General features: G+C 42.3%; 2 protein-coding genes across 2 annotated transcripts; both read right to left on the reverse strand.

Moving 5' to 3' along the window:
• Positions 1 to 44: 44 nt before the first annotated feature.
• Positions 45 to 17,493, reverse strand: crkl (v-crk avian sarcoma virus CT10 oncogene homolog-like). The gene is made up of 3 exons (XM_083793206.1): positions 16,199 to 17,493; positions 13,259 to 13,709; positions 45 to 3,271 (listed from the first exon to the last, which is right to left on the reverse strand). The coding sequence occupies exons 1-3, from the start codon at positions 16,507 to 16,509 to the stop codon at positions 3,137 to 3,139; spliced, it is 897 nt and encodes a 298-aa protein (XP_083649332.1). The 5' UTR covers positions 16,510 to 17,493; the 3' UTR covers positions 45 to 3,136.
• A 3,135-nt stretch (positions 17,494 to 20,628) lies between these two features.
• ccdc74b (coiled-coil domain containing 74B) lies at positions 20,629 to 25,646 on the reverse strand (the record flags this gene model as incomplete). The annotated part of the gene is made up of 7 exons (XM_083793289.1): positions 20,629 to 20,767; positions 22,758 to 22,817; positions 22,929 to 23,029; positions 23,159 to 23,354; positions 24,028 to 24,139; positions 24,476 to 24,523; positions 25,322 to 25,646. The coding sequence occupies 7 exons, from the start codon at positions 25,644 to 25,646 to the stop codon at positions 20,629 to 20,631; spliced, it is 981 nt and encodes a 326-aa protein (XP_083649415.1).
• Positions 25,647 to 25,777: the final 131 nt, after the last annotated feature.

Consider the following 25,777-nt stretch of genomic DNA (forward strand, 5'->3'; position numbering starts at 1 on the left):
TACCACCAACCTAAATAACATTACCAGGCCAGAGCAAATTTAAAGAAGTAGACGTAAATTTTATTTACTTGTTCTGTACATAAAGGGTCCATACCAGCACGGGTGTTAACCATGGGAAATATTAACACATGTAAATGGTATAAGAAAATAAAAAGGCACAATTTTTCCATTCTTAAGTAAAAGACAACACAGAGGCTTTCCTAGAACATGAGAAAAATGAAGAGCACTGTAATACTGTTAATGCCTTTACAAAACAAATCTGAAGCATGACGGAAGCAGTCCACCTTGAGAGCGAAATATTCAGGGTGTATTGCTTAATTAGTGGGGTTTGTGATGGTTGACAAGAAAAATAAAAAATAAACCAGACTGGTTTGATTTCAGACCAGGTGGCATTAGAACAGGTCAAACTTTTATTTTAATAATGAAATAAGAAATGACATAAAGCAGCATTTGACCAGGAAGAACCATCATCTCCCAGGCCAAGAGGTCATGCACAGAGGCAACCAGCAGGCATTCGTTTCCCTTTTGAAAAAGTCACCTTTCGGTCAACGTTCATTTATCCAACAGTTTTATTAACAAAAATGCTTGAATCAACAGCTGGCAAAAAAAGAACAGAACCCCACCCACCCCAGAAAGTAAGAGGGGGAAAAAAAAACTGGGATGCGACTGAAGGCTGAACATTTGCCCATATTCACAAGGCCACCAATTTACTCTTAAGTAATACTCGTCATAACCCAGCCTATGCCCACCCACACACATGACGTAACAGTGAAATGGCCGGTGTGTGAATATGGCCAATGGTGAAAGGCTGAGCAGGGCCTTGAAAGGAAAGCACTGAAAGGACAAGACACAAGAGGAAGGGAAAGTGATTGGGGTCAAGGGTTAAAGGGCCATCCACACCAAGGAAGAGCTATAAATATAAATATATTGTTCTGATGATCATTCAAACCCAAGTGATTGCAGTGTTCACACCAACTATGACGACAGTGGTGAAGGATAGTCGGGTTGACTTTCAAAGCGATTTGATTAACAGAAACATGACACCGACCATGTTCACATCACATCATTATTGGCATGGACTGCCCCTTACGGCTTACACTTGCACAATAGAATCCTCAGTGTTCTTTTAGCATACCGCAATAAGGGTGGGTGAGTCCAGCACGCTGAAGGTTAATGTCCGCAACAACTCCTCTGACACACATGAGCTGAAATTTGTATAACCTAGGGGAGCCCTTCTACATCAAGCATTCAAATATTCCTTAAGATCACAGACCAGGTCTGTTTATAGTGCAGGAGAGACCCAGGGATGCACATCGACCAATGGCGTTCCATTTTCTGCTCCAAAATATGCATCCAATGATGATGATGATCCAATCGTTTCTAAACGAGTAGGACTGGAAAAGCTCGACAATTCACCGCTGTGTGCTGGAATATCAATTAAAAACATTTGTAAATAAAAAATAAAAATCTCTCAGGCATCGGACTCGGCCATGTCAAATCACACAACAGAGAGCAGTGACATCACTGTCAAAGGGTAGGACCTCATGTGTGAAAAATGCATTCTTTGAAAACATGGGATCTCATTAGATGGCTGCAACCTCTGCCCTCCTCCCCTGACCTATATCATTGGATGCTAGGCGAGTACTGTGTACAATGTGTGAAATCCCACCAAGCCTGATTTATACTTTGTCGCAACAATATAAAACCACACATTTGCCCCTCCCCATGTCCACTAGACTAGGCACCTGTAAATATAAGCTGGCAGCGCTAAACAGATGCTTGCGGGAGGCCATGTCATCACTATTGCTGCTGCTTACCGATTATTGAATACTTGCTTGAAGCATTGCATCTTCTTGTGTGTGCAAGAAGTCCAAATAGTTGTCATCCTTGACTTGCAGCAGTCCGGAAACCAAAAGCATATTCAGTTCCAAGCCATGTTCTTAATGCAAATGTATAGACATAGCAAAGTGCCCTAAAAACCTTGAGTGTTCATTCAACTTGTGAAATGGTCCATTCTACTATATTTTGCTTACTGACAGAAGGGGAAAATAAATAAAACTTCCATCTACACTGCTGATCATATGGCACAAATAATACAAAGATGAAATCACATACCGGCCGTTTCACATATTGTCCTAGGAAGAGATAAATATGATAATGAAGTCCGTTTCGGGGGCAGTGATTGGGTAGGCTCTATGACACAGGTTCAACGTCGGGCTTGGGTACCACCAGGGGTACTCCGAGTTTATACATATGGAACCAAATGGACCCATAAAGGGCTCCATTTGTACACTCTCAAGAGTTACATTAACACTTAGAATTGTACAGTGTAGATTGGGGTCCCTAAGACAAAGGTTCCACTTTCCATTTCTACAGACCTGTAAGGATACATTTGGGCCCCGTAACCGATGTTGAGAAACAGTGCCCCGATATGATGTCATGTACATCATGGCGTAGCACCACTCTTCAGCCTCCGTCTCTGGCCCAAGTCCGTTTCCGTCAGTCATGCGACACGCATACATTAAACTCGGTTGACCTGAATACCTCACGACCAAGTAAAACGTGTGCATGCGTGTGGCAATATTTTAAGTAGAACAGTGACTCGATTGTTTCGAGAAATAACAGTTGACACAGGCTGATTAGCTCCTCATTGCCTCAGTGGTATCCTTAGTCTAAAGGGATATTGCCTTTTTCCACAGTTTGTCGTTCAAAAAAGTAATCCTCAAACCAACAACACAAAAATCACACCAATGCTTTCAAAATCCCCTCACATTTAAAATGCAACAAAAAAATCTGGTTGTGATGCCATTTGGCAAGATCCACGATAAAGGTACACACACTCACACGCACAAACACACAATGCCCAATGGTCTGGAAATGGAAGGACACTAAGGCAAAAATGACACTGCCGAGCCTAGAACCAGGAGAGGGTACCGAGGGAGAGGTGAGGATCAGGTTTTAGTCCAAAGCTGTAAACAGTCAAAAAGCCTCGCGATGGTTGGCGGGACATTATAAAAGGGGCATTATCGTGGTACAGCCCCCAAGCAGGCAAGCACGTAACCATGTTGACTCTGGCGGTGGGGCGGCCAGCGGATTGGGGTGTAGGTCGACACGGGAAAAGGAGTTCAGCTCCAGGTCAGTCACTCTCGTCTGGATTCTGGGGGTCCAGTATTTTGACATGGGTGAAGGGGAACAGCCCCCTTCGGCCATTCACCTCTCCCTCCCACTGGCCGCTCATGTTCCTTTGCAAAACCGTGACAATATCACCGACCTGAGGAAAGGAGGACAGGGACAGAGTCACATGAATGCCCGTAACGGCTACGGTAGAAGCATCTTCAATATGATGTGGTAAAAATGATTATAACCACAAGTGTGGAATAAGAGTAGGTTTAAAAACATGGCAACAGCCTCATAAACTCTTCTTCAAATGTTTTGAGCAATTTCTCAGTTCCACACACGATAAAAAAAAGAAGAAGCTCCAAAAATGTTCGTTGTACACAGATTGAAATGATAAAAATGAACTACTTTTAATTTGAGTTATCGATGGTCCTGGTGGACTATTGTATGGAATTAAAGTCAGGGTCATTCAGGATCACAAATACAAAATAATGCTGTCAACTGTTGCCAGGAATTAATGAATCAATACAATACTGGCTATTAACCCATTCTGACCTGAGATCAGATTCATACGAGGTTTCCGCCGGACACACACTGGTCTGATTATCCATTCTGACCTGAGATCAGATTCTAAAAATGTCAGTCGTTTTTTTAGATTTTTCAAAAATAGCAGACCTACAAGCTCGTATCGCGCCACTCGGTGGCGCGATACGAGCTTGTAGATCTGCTATTTTTAAATAGCTAAAGCATAACATGATGCTGACACCAAAATGGGTGCCCGTACAGAATGGGTTAAGGCTCTGATAAAAGTGTCTCTTGACTTTGTGCTACTATATAGTCAAGTGCACACCTGGCTCTAAACATTGTGAGCGAGGACCGGCGGGTGGGAATCAACATGAGCGGATAGCGAGCGTGACCAGAGCCCCCTGGAGCGGCATTTATTCAACTTTGCTCAGACACTTTACGACATTGTGTGTGACCGCAATCTGGTTGGACCATATGCTCTTAATATCAGGATTAAAAAGAGAAATGGTCGCATTGACGTACAATGTGATTAAAACCTGAATGTGTGGAGGACACGCTATTGGTAGCTTAAAGTTCAGAATAGGGCCGAAGCTTCAAGGACATTCTTTATCTGTGATGATAATCCTTTGTCCCTTCATGAAACCGGGGAAAGACCATTACATGTAGATAGATCTACAAGCTCACAACTCGCTGACTTGACTTATGACAGTGTCGTAAATTGAGCATCAGTCACAATATGTGTCCGTGGAACAGGTCTGGTCTGGTGAAGTATGATGAAGTATGAACTCTGCTTGACAATTTTATCACAATGAGATTAGACGAGTGTGTCAAAGGTCGGGAGAAGGCGGTAGATGTATGATCCACTACTTCACAAATACAGTGTGTGTGATGAAAAATATTAAGGTAAGACTGGGAGCTATACAACTAATAGTTCATATACACATATACACTGCATTGTTCAAATTCCTCTCAATAACTAGTCAAATCTGAACAGAAAGTCTAGGCCGTTTGTGGCCGTTTGTCCACAAAGTATGTTTATTTGCACATTAGAAGAATGGTTGTCAGCACGAAGGTAGGATGTATAAAAGTACTGTAGGATCAATGTTGCTGTGCATGCACAATCACTATTGTGAATTATTGTGACTTAGCCTTGATGTAGCCTTGTCCAATATAGCTTACCTTTAGCAGAAAGCTAGGTTCAGGCCCAAACGGCATACATATCAAACTCTGAGATAACTCGACTTCTATTCTCTAGTTGGAAATAGCCTTTTTCATATGTCAAATAAATAATTCATTTGAGCGTATGCTTCCTAAACCCAAGAGCCCATGCTACTACAATGCAGGGTTTTGGCTTCAGGCTGCACTGAGACAACATTGGGGAAGTTACTTTTAAAATATATGCATTTAATAGATTACTTTCGATTACAAGTAATATGAAACTAAACAACATTCAGTGTTATAAACTGTAACATTTGTGTCACTGTCACAGAAAACCCTAAAATGAAGCAGCCTCAAATGAAGCACATACAACTATAAAGAACAGTTTCTGAAGGTAATGCATTACTTAGTTGACACGGGAAGCTATTCTCGCTAAAGTTGAAAACGTATGAAAGACATGGGGAGAAGTGTGTGCTACACCATAACAACCAAAAACACAAATTGGTCCGGCCATGTGGAACATGCCGTTGCCTCAATTTAAGACAACACAACTGAACCCTAGGCCAGCGGTTCTCTGCTGTGCTGCCTTAGGTGACAGAATTTCCTTTGCAGGATCAATAAAGGTCTTATCCTCTCAAAGTGCAGGTTGCAGCACCCAGGGGCCAATGAAGGGAAAATAATATAATAAAAATGTATATGTAACTAAATTAACTTCAATTAAATCATGTCACATTAACCACTTTTTTTTTTTTTTTTTTTTAAGATATTTTTTTGCGGCTTACGCTTTTATTGATTTTTTTTAAGGGATAGAAAGTAGGCTGACAGGAAACGGGAGAGAGATGGGGGGATGACATGCGGTAAAGGCCGTGTCGGGTCCGGGAGTCGAACCCGCGGCACACCGCGACTGGATCACCAGTCCGGTGCCCAGACCGTTACGCTACGGCCTGGGCCACATTAACCACTTTTATCTTGGCATTACTATTTTGGTCACGTCATTATTGTAAAAACTGTACCCAAGCTGGTGTACACATCGGAGACCATTCTATTTATACTCTATGTTAAAAAACGGCGACAAACATAACCACATGAACAATAGTGTCCCCTACACCCTATTCTGGGGTAACATTTGGCAAAAATCGAATCTACATGCACACAGCACATTGTGACAAATTTGTGAGCTTGTAGATCAAAGGGATTTGATGCAAGGGGAAAAGGGAAGGGCAGGGTGTATGACTGTCCAAGTCCTAGATGTTGCATTCAAATGGTGGGGACTGGGGAAAGTCCTACAGAGATATGCTACACACTGTGGGTTTGTGGACGACGCACAGGCTGACACTAACTGAAAGAAGATGTGGTTAGGGTTTCGTTAGAAGTCAATCACTCAGGCTACAGCTAACCAAGCAGCTAGGGGAAATTTACTATCTGAGGCAATGTGAGGAAATACACCTCCCCCGCTAGATTTAAATTAATTTATCAAGTGTAGAGATGAACCCACTTTCAGAGCTAAATTGACACTCAGGATTTAGCCATGTAGCTCACATCAGTTAAAATTCACCTGTTAGAGAAGATTTGAATTAAAACCACCTCCAGTTTAGTAGAGTGAGACCTCAATGACCATCTCAGTGGTTCATAAAGTATAATATGAAGGAAAGAGGCATCCCAAGCCAATAGGGTAGACTCCTCCCGGTTTTAGTTCTGTGCAGTTCACACACGCGTCACAACAGGAAACGTGCCACAGATGTTTGCATCATCCAAATATATGGTCTCCTGAATGCCTACCTTCAATGACCTCATAGCAACTAGGGATGTCACAATCATGACATTTTGGTTGATTTATTGTTGCACAAATAAAGGTTAACGATTTAACTGTGTTCTTTATTTTTACATTGGAACATACTGTAAATTAAAACTATTTCCGTTTGCCTTTCAGGCTTTGCAAACAACAATTGCATATGGGGCAGAAATGACAAATAACTTCAATATACTGTACAGTGTACACAGAAATGACTCACAAGCAGCATGCACCCACAACCCTATTATTAGCCAAATCTTAATATAGGATTGCCACTAATGGAATTATATACTTTTACAATAGATTGTGCTGCCTCCTTAAAATCTACTTCAGAAGCCTGAGCTTACATAGTACCCCCTCCCCTGATTCTGAGTAATCAGTACACCTCTGGCCTTCTACATTTTATTATACAGTACCATCTTTATATTTGAGCACAACGATGAATAGCATTGTGAATTAATCCATAACGGGGGTCTTCTTTTCCAGGCCAAGGACCCCTTAGCTGAGAGACAGATAAAACAGGGAACCCCACTACATCTTTGTATAAAATTGTGTTGCAGATTAAACTTTATCATAGAATTCATAGATAGTTTCATATACCAAAGGTCTTTGCCGAAAACAGCCGATCTACAAGCTACACTGTATTGTTGAGATTGTAGATCCGATATTTTTCATTATAATAAATGGACCTTGCAGTGCTGTTAGGCTGCCACATTGTACATGAGCTGCTGCTGTCCTTTAGCCGTGACCCTTGGGATGAGTTTGACAAATCGCACACACACTTCCAGAAAGCTAGTACGACAGTCTGTGCCGGATTACTCAGCATTTCTACCCAGACAAAAAGCTGACTATTTTACATTATCTCAAAAACAAAAGAAATCAGACTGATTAAAGAAATCTATATATTTCATCTAGAAAAAGGACAGAGGGAGTGGAGGAGAGAACTGATAAATTATTCACAGGACTTGCTAAGATGTAAGAATTAACAATGTACCATAAAGATCTGGTGCTCGGTAACGAGCAAAGTATTGTTTTCTTGCAACAGATATTGGTACTTACAGCAAAAACAAATATGTAGTTTTAGCAAAGGTTCAATAAGAAAGATCTTAACAAACACTTTCATTCGGCCTTTAAGCACTATCATAGCAACAAATATGTAGTTTTAGCAAAGGTTCAATAAGGAAGATCTTAACAAACACTTTCATTCGGCCTTTCAGCACTATCATAGCAACACATATGTAGTTTTAGCAAAGGTTCAATAAGGAAGATCTTAACAAACGCTTTCATTCGGCCTTTCAGCACTATCATAGCTCGTCATTTCCGTTCTCACACTGAAAATCTGTTCACAAATCGTAGCACTTTGCAGTAGCCAATCAGGCCTTTAAATATCACTGCCTCTGACACTCGCCATTCTCTTTTCAGTTTGCAACAAGCAACCCACCTCCATCCCCAACTACACCTTGTCATCTAGTGTTGAGAAGGAAGGAGGTTCATCTGCTCAGCTGCCACCACCAGCATCTAGACTCAAATGATCCAATGGGGGGGGGGGGGGGTTCTCCCTATTAAAAGCCAATCTTATTCAATAAATGCAATTGGAGTCTAATCGCCAAAATAATGCTCTGCCATCATTTTGCCATTGCCGTTTGCCATTTTGCTTGCTAAACTGCTGCCAAAATCTTTCCAATAAACATTCGCTTATTCCATATTGGTGTGAGCTCTCCTTTATTGAAATGGTGTTTTTTTTAATTAAAACATTTGAGAACCACTGCACTAGATAAACTTTTTTCATTTACAAACGGTATGGATCCCATAGCACGTAGGAACAGTTTCACTGAGTTTGTGTCGTCATGGAAAGGTGCGCCTAGTTCAGAAACAAGGGTATAGACTAGGGAACAGTGTGACATCATCATCATCATACCCGGAAGTTATGCGGGAACACCTACTGAGTGTGGAAAAAACGACTTTCTGGCCTTCACAGCCCATACATCCAACCAGAAAAGTCCTATCATATTGCATTAGATTAAACAACGTTAAACTCACTTTGCCACTCAATTTGCCATTCACTTGATGCATGTGCATACCCTCTATAGTAATCACTCCTGTCCGTGTGTGTGTGTGTGTTCGAAATAGCCATAGCTCCTAAAGTTCTGGTTAGATGTTGAGCATTTTGTAATGCTTGATGAAAAGGACACACTGGGGCGCTTGGGTGCACTGCAGTGGTAATGTAGCTGGCAGAGTCTGGGGGTTCGAATCCACCATGGTGGATGCAGCTTTGTCCAGCGTCTATAGGTACACAATTGGTGGTTTGGGGGAGGGAACTTGGGTGGGGAGGGTGATATTTGTCACAGGACGTACTCCTATGGGCTGGGACGGCAACTGTCAGTGGGGAGTGTTGGGCAGGAGGAGTTATGGCTCCATGTCCTCCTGGTGGGGGCTCCACACTGGAAGGTGAGCCAGTAGGATACAACAGCAGTAGCCTCAGAAACCCAGACGTTTTTATTTCCAGGGAGAAAAAAAAAAGTCTGGGTCCGAGTCCACTTCAATTCGGCATAGAGTAGCGCAAACGTCGATCAGTCTCTGCTGATTTCTGATCGTCTGTACCGTTGTTAAATTGACGCACACACGCACACCCGTACACACCCTCCTCTCTCTCTCTTAAATAGTCTCGTGTCGCGCAGCTGTGTCTAGATTCTCCCGGGAGCTGCCTATGCCATACTGCCATAGCATAGGTGGACCCCAGGCTACAACAGCAGTGACAACACACAGAAATAACAGTATCCATCTGCTTTCTGACTTCATTTAGTTAACCAGTTACTATGGTTGTTTTGAATGACGATGACATATTAACAATCAAACCTGCCAACAACAGTAGCCATAATCACATCATTATGTGCCAGGTTACCTGCCTCAAACATCCATATAAAATTGGGCATTCGCAACTCAGTAAATCACTTTTACACGGTTTACAAAAAGCCGGTGCAATAATAATCCCTGGACTTTAAACTGACTTGTAGCTGAACTATAAAACAGACTTTCTCGCTTAATTAATGCATAGAGGAAAGACGCAGAAGGATGCTACATATTCATAACAGACATGCCTTTACTTGGGCAGGATTATTGCTCTGTAGTGTGATATATATCAACATAGTCTGATGAACTGACAATCAAGTACATCAAGATCAGTTTTTGAGCTTGGGCAGGGCAAACCTAAACAAACCTGTGGCCGTGCTCTGGGTTCTTCTGAGTGTTATATATACCGATACTGGTATTGGTTACTCGTGCCGATACCACCCTCTAGTACTCTTACTCGGTACTCGGAACTGGCCCCGATACTTTGACCCGAGTACCAAAACATCCAATTGACACTTGGCTGAACGAATGCAACGGGAGCAAGTCTGACTCAACACTGCAGCAAATCTCCCAAAACAGACCCAACAAAGTAAAGTAAATAAATATAAAGTACTCGTATCAGTACTACTCGGTATCGGCGAGTACTAAAAATGAAGTACTTGTACTCTTACTCGGTCTGGGAAAAAAATGTATTGGGACAACTCTACACCCACTATACGAGAAATTCAACCTCAAACGTGTTTTTTAACTCAATTTATTTTTGAGATTTGTGCTATCCCGCTCAATTAATTCATTGCCATCTGGTTGTGTTTGTAGACAGACATTTGTACCTCCTAACCTCCTCAGACAACTGTCCATGGTACGCATGGATTAATAAACGGCCAAATTGGAATCTGCGATTTGTGAAACAGCATGAAAGGAGTCTCCCACGCTAGTGCTGCTTTCTAAACAGTTAGCGCAATATGTACAATTGTGATTATGTGAAACTGGTCAAACAACCAGTTGAAGACAATGTGTCGCATGTGGTGTGTGACATGCTTCTATAAAAAAGGACATTATGGCTACTATGGATTCCAATTCCAAATGAGTCAATGACTGAAATCAGTCGTGGCAAATCTGTGGTACTGGGTACGTTGCAGGAAGATTACGGCAATTTAACAACATAAAGCACAAAAAGAAAAAACACCCACATAGGCAGTTGGGCACTGCCGAAGTTCTTTTCCTCCACTATGTCACATCTTATTGATCTGCGCCAAAAAAGGTTCTAGTTCATTTGGACTATGCTGCAGCCCTAATCATTTTTCTAGCCATTCGTTTTCAAGTCACTCTCACCAGGTCTCAATATCATTCTTCTAGTTAGTACAAAAGCGAATAAAGTGGATTCTCCCAATATATCTAGGTGGAATAAATAAATACTTTTTTGAACGGCGCTAGCCGCTCCAACGCATGGCTTTGTGTGTGCCCTCCGTGACGTCATGTGGCAGCTAAGTTGATAGATGTTTTACAGAAAAATGTATTCCGTACAAACGTTCAGGTGTAGTCAATGGCAAAATACCTTTACTATGATGTAGTGGGTGCCACAGTACACTGACGTAGTGGGTGCCACAGTAAAAAGAAGAAATCTACACCTCCATTTAGAGTAATTTTTCATAGTACTTTCACTGTTATTTTTGATATGGAAACGCATCATGTAATTTCGGTTCAAAATTATCTGCGGAAATAAACAAACAAAGCTATGGGAAACTGAATCGCAAACGGGCAATGGAACCCAGGACTACAGTTATGCACAAAGGATATTGCACGGACAAAAATCAGTGTTTTCATGTTTCGGAACCCAACATTGGTCGGGTTGTTACCTGGGTACCGTGAAATACACTCCCTCTCTCACACAGCTCAAGCTCTGGTCTGACATCACACATAATCTCCCTCCCCTTCACTGATGACATGCCGAAACCACTGCCTCACAACACCAATTTTCACTGAATTCATATTTTTGAACTTGGCTGAAAACGGTGATAAAACTAGGTTAGTGGTCAACAAAATGGATTTCTGTGAGTTATCACGTAACGTAGCATTCTTTGCCATTTGGTGGCAATCTAGTATAAATGCATGAATTTTTACACCCTCAGTTTGAGTCAGCTCTGACAATGTCTATTGCATAATTGAAAGGGACATGCGTTGCATTCCCAACGGGCTTTGTACTAGTTAATGATAATAAATTGATACCTGAAAAGCCTACATTTTTATAGTCAGATTAAAGGCAGGGTAACAAAAATGGCACTACTTTCTCCCAATTTAATTGTGTAATAATTGTGAAAACATTTGCCAACGAAACTATACTCTGATTGTGTCTATTTTGAGAGCCATTAGAAGAAGGAGGTCCCATTCCCGAAGCACCGCCCATCCACCTCGGAAAATGACGAGTCATAATAGCAGGTCACTGCGGGAATCTCGAGACGTCACACCATAGACATGCATTGAAAAATGACTATATTAAAACCCTATACTAAGGAGTAAAAATACATAACTTTGTTCATGACCATGACCAGCAATATTTAGGCTATCACACACACGTTATGTGATAACGTAACCTTTTTTGCAATAATTATAGTGAAACAGAGCGTTGGTGGCTACCAGGTCTGCATTTGCAGTCGTGAGGGGCTGGCTTACTCCACAAAAGGCTCTTTACAGCCGGCCACTGAGGCAGCAAGCCCAAAATGAGTTGTTATCTGTGGGTAGAACAAGCGTGGTGACTTGGTGTAGGGTATCGGTTATGGAGTTTTTTTTCTCCCCACTCAACTTTAGCATTGGTGGTGGGTGCTGGGACCACTAATGACAACATAAGATTAATAGGGGATAGGAAGCGTAATTGTGACGGAAAGTTAATAATTAGAAGACTTAACATAATACATTCAAACCAAGCAAAGCTTCTGTAGTGTGTATAACAACTTGATGTGTGCTTCGCCGTATGATGACGGTGTTGTCCATCGAAAATAGCAGACATACAAGCTCACAACGCTGCGCCTTGCGACGTGTTGTGAGCTTGTAGATTTGATATTTTCAACACGTGACACCATCGTTCGACGAATCTATCAGCAGCACAGTCTATGCAGCAGCAGCAGCCACCAGCCAGTCAAACTCAACTTTGGCTCGACGGTCCTCGAGTCTGTGTTTTTTTAATTACCTTCATTTTTTAATATATATTTTATATATAGTTTCCAAACAAAAAAACAAAAAAAAGAAACACAGGCACCTCACGTATTAGGAGGGCAGTATCAGTCACCAGAAAAAAGGATGGGTGTTTTTGATGAATCCAACATGGTTAAAATGGAATTTAAGTTATGAAGTTACAATGGGTGTCTATAGGAAGGGTGCGGGGGAGCTAAAATGAATATCAAATATCTAAATACTGAAACGAGCAACTTAAAAACTGGCTGTGGTGTTCGCATAAGCCCGAGTAGATGATGAAATGTCGTTTCTTTTAAAGTGAAATATCCCTTTAAAGTATAAAACGTGTGGAAAAAAGACGTGGTGCAAACCGGTCCAGCGGTTGGCGAGATTAGCTCCGGACTCATAGAAAGGGCAGAGCCACGCCGTTAAAAAATAACTCATTACCAACTGTATTACTTTCCATGCCAGAAATGCATGATTGTGTAATATTGCCACGCACATTAATAAAACAAAAAGGAGGAGGACTACTACAACCTAGTAGGAGTTCCATTGCCATCTCGGAGTGTACAGTGCGACCTGGGGATGGAAAGAAAGGGACAAAAGCAGGGAGGAGGGGGGGAAATCATCAGCTTCGTTATTCATTACCTCTAGAGCCAGAGCTGTTTTGTCGTAGGCACAGGGCACTCTTTTCTGGATGGCCTTAGCCATGACGGGGCCGTTCTGCATGGCCATGTGACTGATGAGTCCGGGTGTGCCAGGGGGCAGTGGAGAAGGGGTCTGGGGTTGAGCGTATGCGTGAGCCGGCTCAGGGATCCCGTAGCTGTTGGAGTTCCGGGAGCCATGGGCAGGCTGGCCAGGGTGGGTGGGAGGCCTCACCACCTTTTCCACGTACGGCACAGGGATCATCCCCACGCGGCCCTCTTTGCTCTTGGCACTCCACCACTGCTCCTCCGGCTTCTCCAGGATGATCAGGATCTCGCCCTTCTTAAATGGAAGGTCCTCCGCGTCGCTGCCGGTGAAGTCGTACAGAGTCCGCACGTACTCCAGGTTCTCCTCTGACCCGACCATGGGCTGGATGGGACCGCTGACTGGGTATCTGGGTAGCAAGATGCATGGTGATGAGGCAGAGGAAGGAGTCTTGAGTGTATTAAGAAGATTGATGGGGTCGATTATGAATTCAAGGAGAAGCTTCCTTAAAGCATATTTTATTACCACTTATATAACTGCTTTTAATCCAGAGGCCATTATTTACATCTGTCAAAGGTAGAGGCTTCTGAGGGAGAACTTGTAGAATAATGTATGTATTTGTAACCAAGCAGAACCTGGTGTTGAGTTGAACCTCAAACATCAGTGACTTTAACCCATTAAAGGGTAAGACCACTTTTTTGAGGTTTGGGTTGTGTAGTTACTTTGCCATGATGCAACTCCAAATGTGGACAAGAAATAAAAAATAACTGCTCCAGTGATTAGAAATTGATAATTCAAAATATGCTCCTCATTGACTTACATTGTAGCTAAAACAGCTCTCAAAGTCACTCTTTTAGTACGTAAACAAACACAAACAAAGTTGATTCAGACAATATAGAGCATCACCAAAACTCATGTGGTTTTATTTTTTCATAAAAATGTTATCTTCCTGTTGATTTGTCCATTTTATTGGGAAGAAAACCCGGACTGGATCCGTGGATCCGGATCCAGATCTTCAAATAGTAAAATCAACAGGAATCTAACATTTTTATGAAAAAATAAAACCACATGAGTTTTGGTGATGCTCTATATTGTCTGAATCAACTTAGTTTGTGTTTGTTTACGTACTAAAAGAGTGACTTTGAGAGCTGTTTTAGCTACAATGTAAGTCAATGAGGAGCATATTTTGAATTATCAATTTCTAATCACTGGAGCAGTATTTTTTTATTTCTTGTCCACATTTGGAGTTGCATCATGGCAAAGTAACTACACAACCCAAACCTCAAAAAATGTGGTCTTACCCTTTAAGGATGCACAGGAATCCATTTTGTAACTAGAACTGCACTCTATCGAGTGCCTACTTGCTTGTTGCACAGAAGTAGAAGTAGGCCATACATGGCCTACTAGTGCGCAAGCAGAGCGTGCAAGTACTGTAGACCGCTACAAACTTTCAAATCTTAGCCTCTCCGTGAAAGAACGTTTGCAATATTGAATTATTAGGTTTAGCCATTTGCTACGTACCTTGCTTTTGGAGGGGGGAAAAAATAGTATTTCTAAGTATGGTAATGATTACCGGTACTTATGCCCGTTATGGCAGTGGTGTCAGATTACATACATGTATACATAGGGGCATTACCTTTAGTCCACCAGACACTGAAACATGTCATCGTTAGGTCACCATCGATAACCAATTATACCCTGGCATTGGTACATAATATTCATCACATATGCTTGTATGTAATTTCTGAGTTGATTAGTGGTATAATGTGGTTACTCGGGTGGTTTGATGCGTATGTCCGTTTAATCCACCCGACACTGAAACATATCATTACATCACCATCGCAAACCAATTATACCCTATACATATCTTCATCACGTCATGGGACATACGCTTCGTAGCATGACAGAAAACATACCTGCACGGTCTGCTTCCGTATGTCCCGTGCCAGCATATGACGTCATATCATATGCTGCTAAGGGACATACGCATCGTAGCACCTGACTGATAACATTACTTGCACACTCTGCTTGTGCAAGTAATTATACCTTTCAGGACGGGAACCCCTTTGGGTTGGGGGTAGTTGTTGCCATGTACAGTATAGGAACATACATTGTTATTTTTTGTCATTTTTGATGGGCGCTAGCCCCTCCTATGCCCAGCTTTGTGTGATTGTGTGTACCCCATAGCAATTTGATTGGCTGAGGGCTTAAAAAGTGAGGACGTTGCCAAAAGTGATTGGCCGGAATATGTGATGATGTATGATAAGAGTTTCACTTCACACAACGGTGATTTTTGAATAAATACTTTTCTGAAAACTTAGGTCAGGATTTAGAAGGCGTTTTTAGAATCAGCCTCAGTCCTGGACAAAATGCAATTTTTTTTAAATCACGAAAGATGATTTTGGAACACTCAAATATCAATGCTCCACAGGCCAATTTAATCACGTACATTTGTTTTAATATTTAATTTATGTTATATGGCTGGCCTCTAAATGGATAATGGTTGCATGACTCACTGGCAAGTAGATTTTTGTTTTCCAGGTGGTTGGTGTGATTTCCCCCCACCTAGCTCATCTGCAGTACCACCCCTTCTGAGAAAAGTTACTACAATGTAGTAAAGTAACTTTTGATTGATGATTGATTGATGTAGTAACTAACTACATCAACCGGCTGGTCTGTCAACTACACAACAACTACTAGCCTGTAGTGTGATTATTTCAGCACTGTTAGTGTTCACTGCCAGTGCCATCGTGGACTGTACTGCCAGCATAGGAATGTAGGTTAGTGCCTGAGGAATACAGATAGCCCCTAACATCCATTTTTGATAGGGTGTATTATCTCCGTTTGTGCCTTTATTCTTTAGTCGTGTATGTGTGCGCGATCGTGTGTGTCACATACCTAGGAGCTGGTTCTATCAACGTAGTCGTATCCAGGTAGTGGATTTTATAGAACTCCAGTAGGGCGGGGAGGTGCTCGAACTCTTGGTCTCCTATCTTGAACCTCTTGCTCGGCAGAGAATTGATTATATAATGAGACACTTTGGAGTTTTCGGAGACTGACAGCACATAGTCGCCCGGGCAGGTCGACGAATCTCGAACCAGGAACATGCCGTGCCTCTGTCCATGTAATCGAGTCTGTGCCTCCTGTCGCGACACGGGTCCAAAATACCAAGCGGACCGATCGGACGAATCAAACCGTGCAGTTGACATATTTGATCAGAATAAATAAAACAGCCTACAAGAATAGACCGAACAATAAATTAAAAATCGTCTATGTGATCAGCCGGGACAAGCAGCAGACCACTAGCAAATGGTTGGGTTTTGGTCGGGGTGAATGAATGTTAAAAAAGAAAGAATCCAAGGTTGGGCATTCGTCGCCCCGAGGCTCTTCTCGACTGATTTCTGGCCAAAAGCTGCAGGCTCCGGAGACACAGCCAATAAACACACCACCAACCCTGACGTTGTTTCACACACAGTCCTCGACTAGCTGGATCCAACTTTGAAACATAATGCTATTCCCTCCAGTTTAAGTCAATGGGAAATGGATAAGAGTAGCCCAAACCTTTGAACAGAAAATACACCGAGCGAGGGGCGAAGTAGCAACAAATCAAGGTTCCCCTTTTCGTCCCTTCTTCAGAGAAAAAAAAGTAACCAACCCTTTAAAAAGAAAACACAGTTTATCTCCAACCTACTGTCGGCTACGAGACGGAAATGCTGCCTTCTTACTGGCTCACCAGAACTATCCTCATGTCGTTACAATGTTGCGAGGCGCCCCCCAAAAATGTTACTTTATATCTCCTCGGTCTTCCTATAAGGCAACGCACGTCACGGAAATGTGTTTTTAGAGGTCCCCTTTCTTGAGTCGGAGGAGCAGACTTTTTGAGGCAGTAGCAAAAATGGCGGCCTGCAACACGTCTTCACAAAAAAAAAGAAAAAAATCCACAACCGACTCACCTCCCTCCCATGCATGCATGAGAAGAGTTCTTACAACAGCATGCACCGTGGGTGTCGCGCGTTATACCAGCTCCCCGTGAAACGAATCCGCGTTCGCTGTAATTGGTATTTTTTCCTACTTTGCCTTGTTTCCCTTGGTCTCTTCTCACGGGCAGGCCAGGCAGACAGACCCACTGTACTACTTGACTGGAGGGAGGAGGAGTGGTGCTGCTAGAGCCGAAAAATGGCGACGGGAGGGCAGGTCTACTGTGCTGCGCGCTCCCTGCTTTCTAGCGGCGCGTCACTCCCCGGCACCCCGCCTTGCCTGCTGCCAGTTGACGGGACGCCTCTCTCTCTAATCGTTTCCGCGACAGAGACACAGCCCCGGCCGGGCCATAACCCCCGAAAGCACCGCAGTGACACATTATGATTTATTAATGAATGTGATTGATATATGATTGATTATTTAGGGCAGTGGTTCTTCCAATTAAATTGCCCCAGAGTGTACACAATGGAACCGCCTATTAACTGATGAGCATTTCTCATAAACCTACTAGGCCTACAGTATCATATCAAGAGTGCAGCTGAGTGTATATTGTAAATGAACTGAGATTACATTTTGTACACTTCGTTTTTAAAGGCGGTTGAGCGGAGCGGCCGGAGCCTAATATTTTTTTCCGGGTCTGTGTGAACACAAACATTGGCTGATGATTGGCTGATCACCCCATAGCGATATTTGATTGGCTGAGCTAAGTACATTGAGATAAAAGTGAAGACGCCAAAAGTGATTGGCCGGAATGACATTTGTGAATTGTGATGATTTGATCTGAGACTGAGCACGGAATGTGACGTATAAGAGCATTGTTTAAAAAAAAGTCTAAAAAAAAGTGCAAAACTAATGCTTGGAATGGATTCAGATCATGAAAAACCCCTAGTTTGACTAGTCACATGCTACATAAAGCATGATGAAATTTAGATTGCCCCCCCCCTTATAGGTTGTTAATGGTATGGTCAGATATTATGCCAATTATGAAAATTGCTCAACATATTCAAGTTAGCATCCGGCAGTTTCTACATGCTGGGGACCCATACTTCTATCCATATTTCTAACATAAAACGTTGTGTGTACTCAACATGTCCGGGTTCACATTCTGGCTACTAGACTATAATAATTTCTGTGATTGTTCTGTTTGTTCATGTTCAATAACACTGGTCTCCCAATCTCTCCAGCTCTTTACAGAAAATAGTTTTCCTGGTGAATCGTGATTCGTGACCATAAAAACTTTGATTGTGTGTGTGTGTGTGTGTGGGGGGGGGGGGAGTTTGAATTTAAATATATAATTATGTGTACAGTAGGGGATGGATAACTGTGGTGAGTTATAGTCAGATATGACAATTGCCTCCCTGCTAGTCGACAAGTATTTCAGGCCTCCGGTGAACAAGCATTACACATTTCCCTATTTTCAATTCCTGTTCTGTTCATGTCAAACTTCCTCACTGTTCAAATCTCACAATAAGTATGAACAGTGACACATCAGTTTTGGTAGCCTACTCCGTACTCCCAAACCTATCCATCCCATAGCATAGCAGGCGCAGCACAATACACTGAAAGGCACAGGGTGGGTTACATTTAAACGCAGAGGACAGTGCCTCCCAAGTAGGCCTGAAAGGGCTAGTCTGGAGAGAAACATTCTTGTGTTAATTTAGTGTTAATTTATCTCAGAGTGTAAAAATGAACCCAGCTCTCCCGAGCATTAAACACTCTGGATTTTGCTCTGTAGCCACTATAAATAGGAATTCAAATGAGAAAACAGGGCAGAAAATGCTGACTGTACAAAAGGGGTGGACCAATGTGGCAGGAGATCTTCTGCTCAACGATGGAACTAAAATATATAAAGGCAGAGGTTCTGTTCCTCTGTTTGGCTGTTGTTGAGGTTTCAGTTTCTTGGTCTCGTGCATGGGGTTGCAGCTGGTACAAACCAGCTCTCATCACTGCCACACTGCTTGAATGTTAATAGATTTGCACCCACTGGTTCTTAATGGCTAGCGTCTGCCAATTTCCCACATTCCCACAAAGGCTCAGTGATGCAACAAATTGGATGAAAACAAATGGAAGGGGGTGAGGGGGGTAGAAAAGAATCTGCTGGCTTGTAAGGCTATATTCAGACATGCATGAGTTACAAGCTAGCTCAATGTATTTTATAGAGAACTACTGTGGTTTCTTTTGTAATATATTCTGGTGTATGCCACAGACTGACAATTTACTCTTGTTTGAGAGAATTGAAATGCTTAACCACTTAAGCCGTACTTTAGACTTGGGCTATTCGAAAATTGCAGACCTACAAACTCACAGCACATCATGCATGCGACACGTGGATAACAGTGAATTTATTTTTAAGTGGTGCAACCACTTCATTAAGTTGTGTGTCCGTGGGTGGCTGGCTGGCTGGATCTGTCCGAGCACGAAAATGTGGTTGTTTTTCACAACCAAGTGTCACTGATGCGCAGCCTAATACACACACACACACACACACATGTTTCGGACGCGGTGTGGCTCGGCGGAACAGAACCGGCACCCTGGGCGTGTTGCTGTGGGTCTGGAAGTTTCGGGGACCCCCCGGGGACGCCCACACGGAGTTGCACCACTTACTTTTTATTATGACATGCCCAAATTAGGGATGCCAGGGTTAATATGATTAACTAACAAAGGTAATAGAGCATGCACATCCACACGTGGATAAGCATGAGAAACAACCTAAAATGTGGTGTAAGACAAGTGATAGTTTTTGTTAAAGAAACTGTTCAGGAACAGGACTCTCCCCATCTCTCCAGCTTTTTAGTAAATAGAAAATATATTTTCAATTTGAGATACCATTTGTAGAGAGAACTTATACAGTGTACAGGATAAACAAGTGACATTTTGGAACTAATGAAACAAAAAAGAGCAGATAGAATGGACCTGAACTGGAACACTATAAATCTGAAGCTGACAAATTATCTTTGTGGGGTTCTCTCAACTTGCATGCACTTTTTTGGTTCTATGTCCGTCTTGTCCGACATACTTCCCATTCCACTTTTCCATCCAGTATAGCAGATGGAAACCAGTGCCTTTCTGTCACAAATACAGTTGTACTGTATAACCATCAGATTTCAAACTAAACAACCAAACCTAATCCCAGTTTTCCCATCACGTTCTGTGCATCAGTGGTGCATGTAAGGCATCAGCTACTAGGACGTTTGTTCAATCATATCTCTGTTGTTACTGTACTGTACGAGCACTGTCTTATGTCAGTGAACGCCTGCCTGTCCATTAACAATGAAGTCCCATTTGTAATGATCATGCATTTATGGGAAGAGCAGCCCAGCTCATCAGGCTGTGGCTATCGTGAACCTCTCTCAGTGCACTGTCCTTTTCAATCGGCTTCTTTGCATAGCCTGGGTCCTCTTCTGTCTGCCTGTGATGGTGGAGCTGAGACTCTGTTTAAGAGCTGGTAGGATGACCCCATCTGTCACTGCAGCATGAGATGGCTCAGACCTGTCCAAGGACAAATGGGAATATTATAGGAAAAGTGTAAAGTGTAAAGTTTCTTTATCCAATGTGAATCATGGAATTATATCTAGCCAGTTACCAGACTGGCCCCAAATTAATATAAATATGGCCATCTATGGCAATACATTTGATCAATTAATACAAATGTGATATCAACATTTTTGATTGTTGATAACATGATAGATAAAGCCTTTCTATTAGAAACACTTAATTGGAATGCTTAATTTATTTTAAAATTGTATATCACGTTTCTGAATAATAAAAAATAGATGATTTGATACAGATTTCTTCTTTCAATTAAGTTAAAATGGCTTGCCATAGCCATAGATAGATAGTCTATCCACTGTGCCTCCTCTCTCCACACCCCTTTGTCACTCTCCTCTCCCTTCTCTGTCCACTATAAAAGTGCCATGCAAGCACCCTCTGCCATCACTAACATTCCCTGGTGGAGGAAGCATCATAAGCTCATATGCCAAATGTCAACAACAGGCTGTGCATAACTGTAGTCCCGGCTTTCCACATGTGAAGTTTTCATGTGTGTTTCTAGTTCAGATATGCTGCCAAGCCAATCAAACGAAGCTATGGGAAATTAAACCGGAACAGGAAACAATAAAATGGACATATACCTCTCAAAAAGTACAGTTTATACGTGTGGTGGGGGGCTCAGAGTGCGTCCACTAAGGAAAGTAGGCTTTCTAATGACACGACCCGCCTTTGTTTTGGTGAGTAGCAAAAACGTTTATTTACGCTAAAGAGGAGAGGCTGGTCTGCATTCATGCGAGCGGCGGAAGTTGAGAGTAACATAGCTCTAAATGAAACGCATTAGAGCTATGGATCAGAGCTACCCGAGGTGCAACTTTTAAAGATTAATGTCTCAGATTCCATTCTCCTCAAGACTGAGACATTAGTCACTCTTCAACTCATCTTGCTCTAACTTGCTCTAACATTCTGAACTGTGTAAAAAGACCCAAGGCTGACACTGCTGGTACCCTGAGTTGAATGACTCGTGCTCCTATATTGAGCTTGTCCTACAAGGGCAGAATAGGAATGGGAAAAGACAACTAAATCCAGGTCTCAGTCAAAGCTTGTTTAAGCTTCACCAAAGCTCTGTGACACACACTAGTATGCAGCACAAATTAAAGTCATACTGTGTAACATTTTCAATTTAACAAAAGTTGTTATTAATATTATTTAGTAGTAGTAGTAGTTTTACTTGTATATTTTCACAATAACCCTTGTTTTTTTTCTCTCTACACCAAATCTACAAGCTGACACGCGACACATTGTGGGCTTGTAGACCTGCTATTTTTGCCGATTGATCACCTCGAATAGAAATGTCAGGATTCATATCATATGGTTATGTGCAACTCCTGCTAAAGAAACCTAACAGACCCCAACAACCACAATGTACAGTCGCAAACTACCATTTAACTCTACGATTTGGGGAAAAGTTCTCCTCTTACGTGAACACATTCAAATCGTCTGTTTTAAAAGCTTGATTCTGGTTATGAACCAGAATAGGGAACTGTTCTTCCCCATGGACTATAGGTCCCCAATAGGGTATCTTTTTATTCTCATTATAAATGCCCACCCTTTGGCTCTATCTAATTGAACTGGCCGCTCTACCTCCTCTGCTGCCCCTGTAGTAGAGTTCCAGAGACTTGCTGGGCACATTGAAGGTGCTCTGGTGGTCCGTGGTGACCAACCCAACACCTAATTACATTATGTTGGTTTTTCCTTTAATCTGTGACCTATCTATTCTGTATACAGTTTATGAAATAACAGACTATCAAGAACTAATGAACAAAATGATTATGTACAGTCTATCAACAGTGAATATGAGGGAAAAAAAGAAATATCAACCATGTTACCGGAGCTTTAATCAAATGGAAGACTGATTAGCATTTTCAAATGATTTTCAAATATAACGGAAATAGATAGAAACAATATTATACACAAGATATTATACACATACGTTTTCTTTGGAAGGGATTGGAGTGCAAGTTGGGGGAACCTCTCTACCTCTGACACTTTACTGTAAGGGAAAGAAAATATAATTATTTACCAGATCATCTGTAGTAGTATCTTAATTGATACACTTTGATACACAAATGGGTGTCAGGTTTAAAAATCGGCACAACTGTACCGGGAGCCATCAGCAAGGTAGGCCTTTGTAAGGATGTAGTTTTCTGGGGTGATCTTCTTGTTGAATACAATGTCTCTCAGCAATGCCTTCACACGTATAATCTACAGTGGAGAACCATTATTACTGCAGTCATGATCTTGGCATTTAACTACTATTTTATCTGCCATATAAACACTATCATCACATGATTAATGTTTGCATTTCAACAAATTCTAAGAATGTGTGCTTACTTCTTGAGACTGCATGCTGTTGGCATTGTATAGCTGTCTAATGATGACTTCACACTCCTGTAGAGTGGGTGCACGAGGTGGGTGAGCAGGGCGGCTGTGAATTCGAAGAGGTTGCAACGAGGTAATGAGGCCCCCGCTTAGCGCTGGCACACAGTCCTGTCTGGAAGATCCTAGGTTTTCACTGCATTCTCCTATGCTTCTCCCAGGTGGTCGATACGATATCGATTGGGGAGGAGCACACATATACTGCCGTTTAGTTCAATGAACAAAGCCTCTTGCCTCCACTCAATCCGAATCCGACAGCTGGTAGGCTACTGTCCCATGAGACTTAATTTATTTTACTACTTGACCACTTAAACCCTACTTTGTTGACCCAGAGTCCACCAGGGATACTAGGTCACCTCCTTGTTTTCCTTCAACACCAAACTATTTGCTGAAAATAGTTGATCTAGAAGCTCACAACGTGTCACACTGCGACATGTTGTGAGCTTGTAAACTGTGTAGGCTATTTTCATCAAATCTTTGCCCCAGAATAGGGACACTTGGTTTCATGTGGACAGGAAACATTCTTATTTGGGTAAATATGTTAAATAACCCAGGCTGTAACCACACATGACATACACAGTAACTCAAATATCCATTCACACAAATAAAAGGGAATGATGCTGATTATAGTTGCCTCATTTCCCCATTTAGCAGCAGAGAAAAGCTTGCTTGAGCGAAATGTTTGTGTGTCATCGTGTCTAAAAATACATTATTGTCTATAAACATTATAACTGAGACACTTTGCCAAATCATCAATTTACAGTGCATGCTGTTGTTTTTTACTAGGAAGCTGACTGCAGACAGAGTACAGGACAGAAACCCACCTTAATCCCTGATCCTCTGAACTCTGTGTATCCTGTAGAGCTTGCTCCAGGTAGACACCTCTATGGGCCTCAATTGTGGGTGGTCTAATTCCTCGCCGACTAAGTGTCAATACTAAAGGGAGAGAAAATACACATTAAGATAGGCTGAGGGGTTTACATTTTTTTATCATTCAATTCAAAGAGGTTCTCACTGTATGTTTGCAAATGTCTCCACCAGAGTGTGCTGAAAACAAAAAAACTGAAACATAGACATGTGGCTCAACTTTGCACACCTTATGTTTGTTTCCTTATTTTCCTACTATTACAGATTACTATTACCATAGCCACTCATTCTGCCAAAATCTGGACCTGAGCCCAAAAGTGATACAAAATAATGAGTCCATCAGACTAGCACCCATGCCAAATCATGCAAGCAAGTTAAGGACCCATCATCGGGATTAGAGTTTACCTTTTCTGCTTGACTTGGGGGGATCCATTATCAGTTTATACTGCAGCTCTGCAACATAAAAGTTAAGACAATTTTCACCATGTAACCTTCAGGAGGCACAAGAGCAACAGCCAACAACATCTCTTGTTACACAGCCCAAGTAAACAACCCTTGTGTGCTGTATGCATGTGAGAGTGTGGGGGTCACTGGGGACACATGACCCGCATGTGATTCATCTTAACAGGACTGAGGAATCTCTTGGCGGGTGGTCAGATGTGGAGGTGCCGTGGAACCGCTTGGGTCCTGCTGTAGGTGAAGCGATACAGGATCTCTCTGTCTCTGCTCACCCCCCACGCAGAAACCACTCACCACCCATTTCACTCATGCCATGCAACCACTGGACCTAGATTGAGTGTCTCCTATTGTCAAGACCCCATCCAGGCCCGCCTTTGTGAATGTGGCTGTGCCATGGACTTTATTTAATTAGAAACAGTGGGAACAGTGATATGGATTCAGATAAATCACATTCAGAGTAAATTCTCTGTTGCTGCTACAGTTGTGTCCATAATGCCAATAGCCTATACCTGCAGTTAGAGCCAATATGTAGTGTTCAATTACCAACAAGCATAAGGCTATATTTTTTGTAAGAAATTAGGAATAATTTGACAAATTTGACAAAAAGGCTAAATTTCAGGCTACATATTTAAAGACAGGCATATTTTATACACATTGATTTAGGCTACATGTAGACATAACTCAGAATCATACATTACAATAAAGCATACTCATAGCTGACATAAGTCATAGATATATCCACATAGATAGGCCTACACAAAATCTACATAGATTTGCATATAATATACTTGCCTTTATTCTCCCGTCTGAGGTCATCGATTTCTGCATGGAGCTTCTCAAGAGTCTCCTTATGTTGTTGCTGCAAGAACTGGATATTATTCTGGAGCGATGCAACGCGGGTGTCCATGTCGTTGTGAGATGAGACACCACTGTCCGCGGGGGGAGGACCGGGCCCGGGCAGAGCCAAAGGCTGCAGGGTAGGACCGGGGCCGGCCAGACGCTGCAGGTGTTTGGCCGGCAAAGATCGCGGAAGACTAGGAGCGCAATGCTTGTCAAGACGCCCAACTCGGGACCAGTGTGGCAGGTTTCTTACCGGTGGAAGATTGTGGCTGGACATAGTGTAGCCTTAAAGGTAGCTGACCGTAACTCTCCACCAAACAGATCAACAGATAGACGACTTGCTTTGCAGCTGCTAACGTTGCAATTTGCAAAGGACATGCAGCAACTTGTAGCCACAACGCACGCCAC

The sequence above is a fragment of the Protomyctophum parallelum genome (assembly GCF_964188405.1).
Source record: "Protomyctophum parallelum genome assembly, chromosome: 21".
NCBI classification, from domain to species: domain Eukaryota; kingdom Metazoa; phylum Chordata; class Actinopteri; order Myctophiformes; family Myctophidae; genus Protomyctophum; species Protomyctophum parallelum.

What these genes read in the sequence shown, in the direction of transcription:
- crkl (XM_083793206.1), bottom strand. Translation starts at nt 16,509, where the DNA reads ATGTCAACTGCACGGTTTGATTCGTCCGATCGGTCCGCTTGGTATTTT. An exon ending in TTGATAGAACCAGCTCCTAG is followed by an intron (nt 13,710 to 16,198) that starts GTATGTGACACA and finishes CTTGCTACCCAG; the next exon opens with ATACCCAGTCAGCGGTCCCA. An exon ending in AAACAGCTCTGGCTCTAGAG is followed by an intron (nt 3,272 to 13,258) that starts GTAATGAATAAC and finishes TCCTTTCCTCAG; the next exon opens with GTCGGTGATATTGTCACGGT.